Raw genomic sequence first — 7,184 nt, 5'->3', positions numbered from 1 at the left:
TAGGTTCGCTAATTCTTTGCGGCGCTTTTATGCGCCACTAAAAATCTTCTGCTTTTTGTCTTCGCTAATGTTAAAATATTTCATTTATAATGACAAATGGCATTCAGAAAGTGTAAAATAATAAAAGGAATTCTGGAGTTTTTTTTGAAATAGCAGTTAGAATTAGACAACATATTATCAGAAATATATATATACACATAGGAAGGCTAACCAAAATGAAATATCCAGCAATCTGAATTATTGAATGTATGCATGCATACATTTCTTATTACAAGAACAGAAATTTAGGTCCGATTGAAAGATCGATGTAAGAACTAAGTATCTGAATATACATATATATAATATATTTTATACTTCCAGTTAAGGGAAAAACTGTTATATTTTCCCTGCTTCTTCAACTGGAGTAGTACTTAGTAGTTTCATATAGTAATAATGTACAACTGCACAGTTTGAGTATTCATTTTTTATATTATTTTTCTTTTGTATTTGTCGTGTCGTGCTCATGATGCAGCAACTTGAGCAGCGGCTAGCCTAGCAATTGGAACTCTGTCCAGAGAAAATTGAATGCAATTTACATGCAATGCAATGCTCGGTTTGGTTTGGTTTGATTTATTAAAACAAAACATCAATACCTGAATGGAGAACATGAAACATAATCCAGTCCAATTTGTGCAAAAAACGCAACAGATGAAGGTTCTCCACCGTGCTCCCCGCATATACCCACCTAATCATTTACTCATCAGATCAGGCCCCAAAATGGATAAAATTATATAAAACAGAATTTATGGCCTGCGGCTCACACCTTCAAGCTTGGCCTGGCAGCACGACCCTTTTCTGTTGCCATCTTGATGAGCTGACCCACACCTTTCTGGTCAAGAACCTGAAAAAAGATGCACCAATTTTGGTTTCAAGAGAATCAGACTGTTTTTTTTTTTATGGAACTGGGTGGGAATATTTGTATTAAACTCGAACCTCAAATGGATCATTCTGGAGAATGCCTTTGGAGAGATATATTGGGAGAAACTTCCCTACATCGTCTCTACTGTACCCGAAGGTCATCTGTGTCAGATCATTTGTGCCAAAGGAGAAGAATTCTGCTTCCATTGCTATCTGCCACCATGTTCAATGTATTTATTTATTAATTATCAACCCCTCTTTTTCCTACAAATTGTTTATCAGAACATTAGGATTATTACCTCATCTGCAACTAAAGCAGCTCGGGGGATCTCAATCATGGTCCCTACTTTATATATCAGAGAGACACCAGCCTCCGAGAATACCTTCTTAGCAATGCTGTGAATGGAATTCACTTGATGCCGAAGTTCCTTCATTAACTCATAAATTGCATCTATTTAGGAAACTCTCATAGCAAGACTATTCGGGATTATGATCCGAAAAGTTTTACATTTGCTATGTTTGTCAAATAAATCACAAAGATCTGGAAAATATTCTGATAATATATGGATTATGATCCATAAAATATTCTTTATACCAAATAAAGCTACAAATAAATTCAATTTTAACTTTGACGATTTTTCAATAGAATCGTGATGGTGACAAGATAACAGATTTCAAATAGGCTCGTAAATCAGGAATGAATAGAAATCATAAATACATGCCTGAGGGGTGCCAACAAGGGGAACCATTATCTCTGGAAGGACTTTAATTCCACTATTGCTCATGGAAATGGCAGCTTGAAAGATTGCCCGCACCTGCATCTCAGTCAACTCTGGGTACGATATTCCTAGCCTGTTGAGAGAAACAGTATCTAGTTAGAAAACCCCTTTTTTTACTTTTTTATTTTTGAGTTATTCATGGACCATTATCATGTAAATTCTACATAAAGGCCAAGTTAAGGAAAATTGATTTTCTGCTGATAAAACTAGATGACAGTCAAACCTGCAACCACGGAAACCAAGCATGGGATTTACTTCTGATAAATTTTCAATCCTTGAATATACTTCATCTTCTGTCATGCCAGTTTCTGTGGTTAATTCCCCAACAATCTGTTCTAGATCGCCTTCTGGTAGAAATTCATGAAGTGGAGGATCCAGCAGTCGAATAGTCACAGGGAGACCTAAACAACCACTTACATGTCTCACAAAGCAGAAACATAAACAAGACCACTGATGAATTAGAGAGCCAAATGTACCATCCATTGCACGAAAAATGCCCTCAAAGTCTGATCTCTGATAAGGTAGCAATTGGTCAAGTGCTTCCTTCCTCTGCTCAAGACTGACTGCCATTATCATTCTTCTAACTGCCTTTATCCTCTTGTCAGAAGCAAAGAACTGAGGCAAATTTGAGAGAATGTGGTCACAAAAATATCCAGTTCAGGGACATATCATTCTAATTAGAGATTTTTACCATATGCTCTGTCCTGCATAATCCAATTCCTTCAGCACCATTTTTCCTTGCAGTTAGAGCATCATCAGGTGTGTCAGCATTGGCCATAACCTATAAAAGATCACCCTTTCATATCAAATGCACAATTACAATTTACAACAATAAGAACCATAAAGAAAAAAGCACCTTGATTTTCCTGAATTCATCTGCCCAAGACATGAAGGCCTCTAAATCACCACTTAAAGCTGGAGGAGATAGTGGTTGTTTACCCAAGATGACTTCACCAGTTGACCCGTTAAGTGAAATCCACCCGCCCTCCTCAATTACCTTGTCTCCAATCACCACCACCTGCACTATGGTAAAGGTTTATGAATCTTTTCTTTAATTTTTTTTTATTGTTTTCTGCCAAAAAAGGCCTCTACCTTCTCTAAATCATTCACACGGATATCTCCACACCCAGAAACACAACACTTTCCCCACCCACGGGCTACAACAGCCGCGTGTGATGTCATGCCACCTCTAGCTGTCAAGATTCCTGTTGCAGCATGCATTCCCCCAACATCCTCTGGACTAGTTTCTGTCCTCACCTTTATAAACATGTGTATGAAGAAATAACATAACTAGTGTAGCAAAAAAAAAAATTGACCTCTATTTTATAGGTTAATAAAGGTATATCAAGAACCTTTACTGTCCTAAAGAATACCAACAAAGAATGGAAATAGAATTTTAAAAAATATTGCATTGGTAATTCACTTAGTTGAAACAGAAATTAAATTTTGAAACTGCATCTGGGGACGGGATAAATATTATATGGATTGTTACGATGGAAACTAAATGCAAAAAAAATTTAAAAAATCTTTACCAAGATGACACTTTTTCCTTGTGCATGCCATTCTTCAGCAGCATCAGCACAGAAAACAACTTGGCCTACAGCTGCTCCAGGAGAAGCAGGCAAACCCGTTGCAACCACCTTGTCTTTGTAAGCAGATTCATCTTGAAACTACTTCAACAACAGTGGAGTACCATTAGATAAAATAAAGCATATTAAGCTTAAACCCTAGTTTCGAAAATTGACATATATACCTGTGGATGGAGGAGTTGATCGAGGTGCTGTGGCTCCACCATCTTAATGGCTGTCCTCTTGTCAACAAGGCCTTCAGAAACCATGTCTACTGCAATCTTTACAGCACCTTTACCTGTTCGCTTGCCTGATCGACATTGCAACATCCACAGCCTATTTTCTTGAACTGTGAATTCAATATCCTGAAAGAATTTTTATAAGTTAAACAGAAAATCAGGTGTGACATTTCTATTTCCAATTCCTTCATTATGAGTTTTTATGTTACCATCATGTCCTTGTAATGTCTCTCTAAAATTTCACAGTTCTCCACAAGTTCTTTGTATGCTTCAGGCATGCAACATTTCATGGTGTCCAAGTCTTCTGGTGTTCTGATCCCTGCAACGACATCTTCTCCCTATTGAAACGAAATGGTCATGCTTCATTTTTTTCAAATGAAGGTTAATAATAAAAACGAATGGAAATGTTCCTCTGATAAGACCTGAGCATTGAGGAGAAACTCTCCATAGAGCTTCTTCTCACCAGTGCTTGGGTTTCTGGTGAAAAGGACCCCAGTTCCTGAAGTGTTACCCATGTTTCCAAATACCATGCATTGAATGTTGACTGCTGTGCCTTTTAAACCAGTTATCTGGTTTATACTCCTGTATTTATTTGCTCGTGGGCTGTCCCATGAATCAAAGACAGCTTTAACCGCAAGCTGTAATTGATCTTTTGGATCTGGAGATAAGGTATGTATAGCCAGATAAGCAAAAAAAAACTAATGAGTACAAAGATAATGGCCATAGGTTCAGTAAAGTGAACTATGAATAGAAAATAAAAGGAATGAGATGAACGGATATAAGATTCGAAAAAAGAAGCACATTACCTGAAGGAAATTTCTCATTTGCTTCAGTATAGACATTCTTGTATTGTTCCACCAGCTCCTTAAGATCAGAAGCTGTGAGCTCTGTGTCAAGCAAAACACTTTTTGCATGCTTTAATTGCTCTAACTTCTCCTCAAAGGATGAGTGTGGAATTCCCATTACCTTCAGGGGTATATGGGAAAGATTAGAACTAACAAATACATGATGTAGAAGTTATATGTGATATAAACAAATTAGGAGTGTTTCAGGTCCAGTGTATTCAGGAAACAAAGGAAAATAGATAAAGTAGGAATTGATTGAAACTTTAGGAAGAAAACATACTACGCCTCCAAACATGTCAAGAAAGCGTCTATATGAATCATAAGCGAACCGCTCTCCACCTTTTGCTGCCAAACTAGCAACCACATCATCATTCATCCCAAGATTGAGAACAGTGTCCATCATTCCCGGCATAGATATCTGGATAGATCAAGGAAACAGAAAATTCAATTCATGAATATGACAAATTGATTGTCAACTAATAATCAGTCACAATTCTAAAACAAAAACATTTGATTAGTTATTTACTCTCTTAACTTATACTTTTGCGGTGTTGGTGACATTTTTGTTCACTTGCACACTGTTTCTCGGCTCTGTCGTTATTTCCCTAAACAACTTTTTATATTATTGATTCAACCTTTTCAAAAAAATATATAACTTATACTATTTCGTTATCTACCAACTAGATTAACATCTTTCAGCTTCATGGTGATACTATTGCATATTGTAATTGGCTCACAAGGACTCTAGGCATATATTTGGATGAATAAAAGAACCACTTACAGCGGCTCCTGAACGAACAGAAAGGAGAAGTGGTCTTGAAGGATCACCAAGGTAGGCTCCCATGTCTTTTTCAACATTCTCCAAACCCTCTATCACTTCCTGCCATAATTCTTTTGGTACTTTTTTCCCAATCTGCTGATACTCTTGACATGCTTCTGTCGATATGGTGAGCCCAGGTGGAACAGATAAACCAATGCTAGCCATCTCTGCCAAGTTTGCTCCTTTCCCTCCCAACTTGAATTTAAATGAACAAAAAAAGTAACTTGATCAAAATCTCAATTATCTTGTCAAAACCTTTTAATCACCCAAGACACGCATAAGCAAGTTTGACAAAGCAGGCTACATAAACCCTTTTCTTCGAAAACAAAAATGAGTTGAATTGTAAATATGCAAATTGAATGGCTTACCAGGGACTTCATGCCTTTGTTGCCCTCGCTCATTCCTTTCCCAAATGTAAAAACTCGCTGCCAGAAAGGAGAAATATTAATACCCTAGTCTAGGCATTACCTTTTATTTTTTTTCATATTGAATATATGACCTATAAGGTCTTATACGTACCTTCTTTGTAGCAGGTGGGGTATCTGATACTGGAGTGAGAATAGCTTTGGATCGAATCAGATCAGGGCGTGGTAAGTTTTTCTTAGGCTTCAGGTTTAGAACCCCATTTGCACTGCTCTGTAAGTCGTGGCATCGAGCAAGCCTGACATGACCAGACCACCGGCTGACAGAGAGTGAACGATGATGATGATGATGACTCAACCTAGAGTATTCAATCTGATTGTGATCCACATTATTCTTCAAGAGCCGTTTAACATATATGTCATCGGTAGACTTTACCAGCACTCCCTTTACACTTGCAGACATGTTTTCACTTCTGCACATAAGTGAAATCAGACTAAGTAACAATTAATAAGAAACTAGACAGTCTTTTCCACATAAATCATAAAATAGATGTTAGCACATATATACAAAGAGACACAAAACCTAGATCAAGCAATTCAACAAACAGACGGCGAACTCCAAACTCTGGAATAATAAAGAATTTTAGGTAGGTTGCTCAACTGTGTGTTGGTTATTCGAACAGGAACAGATTACAGATTACAGAACGTGAGTACTATACTTGCAAGAAAGTGAACTATAAGTGTTTATAGAAAAAAGGAAGCACGAAGGATTGACATGAACGATCATGCAGAAGAAAGCGAACTAGAAGTGATCAATGGATCGATCGATCGATCTTAATTACCTGCAACTTTGGAAGTCGAGAGAGAGAGAGAGAGAGAGAGAGATATGGAAACTAAATTGGCAGTTTGTTCTTGAGGTATCTGAGACAGTAAGTGGTGGTTTCGTCGTCTCCAGTTATCTGAGATTTCTTCTTCCACATCTTTTTCCCGTCATTTTGGAGTGTAGAAAATGAGTGGACCAAATTGCGATTATGGCGCTAAGTTGTATCCAATTCTCTACCTAACTATACTTTTGAATTCTCTCACTTACCTATAATACCCTTTTTCATTGCAATTATCTATAGTCTAAAAAATCGATTCTATATAGCTTTAACGATAAGGAACCAAAATGGTAAGGTTTAAAAAGAATATGTCCGAAATTTTAAGTGACCCAAAGGAGCAACCACACTTTGACAATTTGTATACATATTTTTATGTATATTTTTTAAACTTAGACGGTAGTGGTGCTTCAGTGGATGGCTTCCCGTCGAGTGTGGTGAACGAGGTTTACTCGTGATATTTGTAGTCTGTTTTATTCACGGGTTATTTATAGTTTTAAAACAAAATGTCAACAAAGTGACACATTGGTCATTTATAGAGTCTCAACCTGGTGAGACTCATAATGTGCATAATGTGAATAAAAATGTGTTCTTATAAAAGTGAGATTAATAGATTATAGACACGTTCATGGTACCCCGATTAATTCAAAGTTTTTCTTCTACTTTTTGAGCTTAGGTTGTGGCGGCATAGTTAGTAATTTGCTTGAAGTATGCCTAATCTATTTTTTCTCTCGCAGATAACATAACGATATTGGGTTTCAAAGTGTTACAATTAGTGGTAGGGTTTAGCCATTAC

At 37.0% G+C, this 7,184-nt stretch overlaps 1 protein-coding gene across 1 annotated transcript; it reads right to left on the bottom strand.

Moving 5' to 3' along the window:
* Positions 1-213: 213 nt before the first annotated feature.
* Positions 214-6,510, bottom strand: LOC124922678 (pyruvate, phosphate dikinase, chloroplastic-like). Its single transcript, XM_047463395.1, has 21 exons — positions 6,353-6,510; positions 5,668-5,983; positions 5,517-5,573; positions 5,110-5,343; positions 4,609-4,746; positions 4,290-4,449; positions 3,906-4,141; positions 3,693-3,821; positions 3,430-3,609; positions 3,209-3,346; positions 2,769-2,933; positions 2,533-2,694; positions 2,368-2,457; positions 2,153-2,291; positions 1,900-2,077; positions 1,620-1,749; positions 1,197-1,325; positions 973-1,110; positions 803-880; positions 633-724; positions 214-546 (listed from the first exon to the last, which is right to left on the bottom strand). The coding sequence occupies exons 2-21, from the start codon at positions 5,971-5,973 to the stop codon at positions 501-503; spliced, it is 2,925 nt and encodes a 974-aa protein (XP_047319351.1). The 5' UTR covers positions 5,974-5,983; positions 6,353-6,510; the 3' UTR covers positions 214-500.
* Between the last annotated feature and the right edge of the window lie 674 nt (positions 6,511-7,184).

This window comes from Impatiens glandulifera, chromosome 1 (genome assembly GCF_907164915.1).
Source record: "Impatiens glandulifera chromosome 1, dImpGla2.1, whole genome shotgun sequence".
Taxonomy (NCBI): domain Eukaryota; kingdom Viridiplantae; phylum Streptophyta; class Magnoliopsida; order Ericales; family Balsaminaceae; genus Impatiens; species Impatiens glandulifera.
Note: the sequence above shows the minus strand (reverse complement) of the source record. Positions and strands in the feature narration are given on the sequence as shown.

Bases quoted from the DNA above. Each gene is read 5' to 3' on its own strand.
- LOC124922678 (XM_047463395.1), bottom strand. From the start codon at position 5,973: ATGTCTGCAAGTGTAAAGGGAGTGCTGGTAAAGTCTACCGATGACATA. The intron at 3,822-3,905 runs GTCTTATCAGAG...TCGTTTCAATAG, and splicing joins AGTTTCTCCTCAATGCTCAG to GGAGAAGATGTCGTTGCAGG. The intron at 2,078-2,152 runs GTACATTTGGCT...GTGGTTGTTTAG, and splicing joins CATTTTTCGTGCAATGGATG to GTCTCCCTGTGACTATTCGA.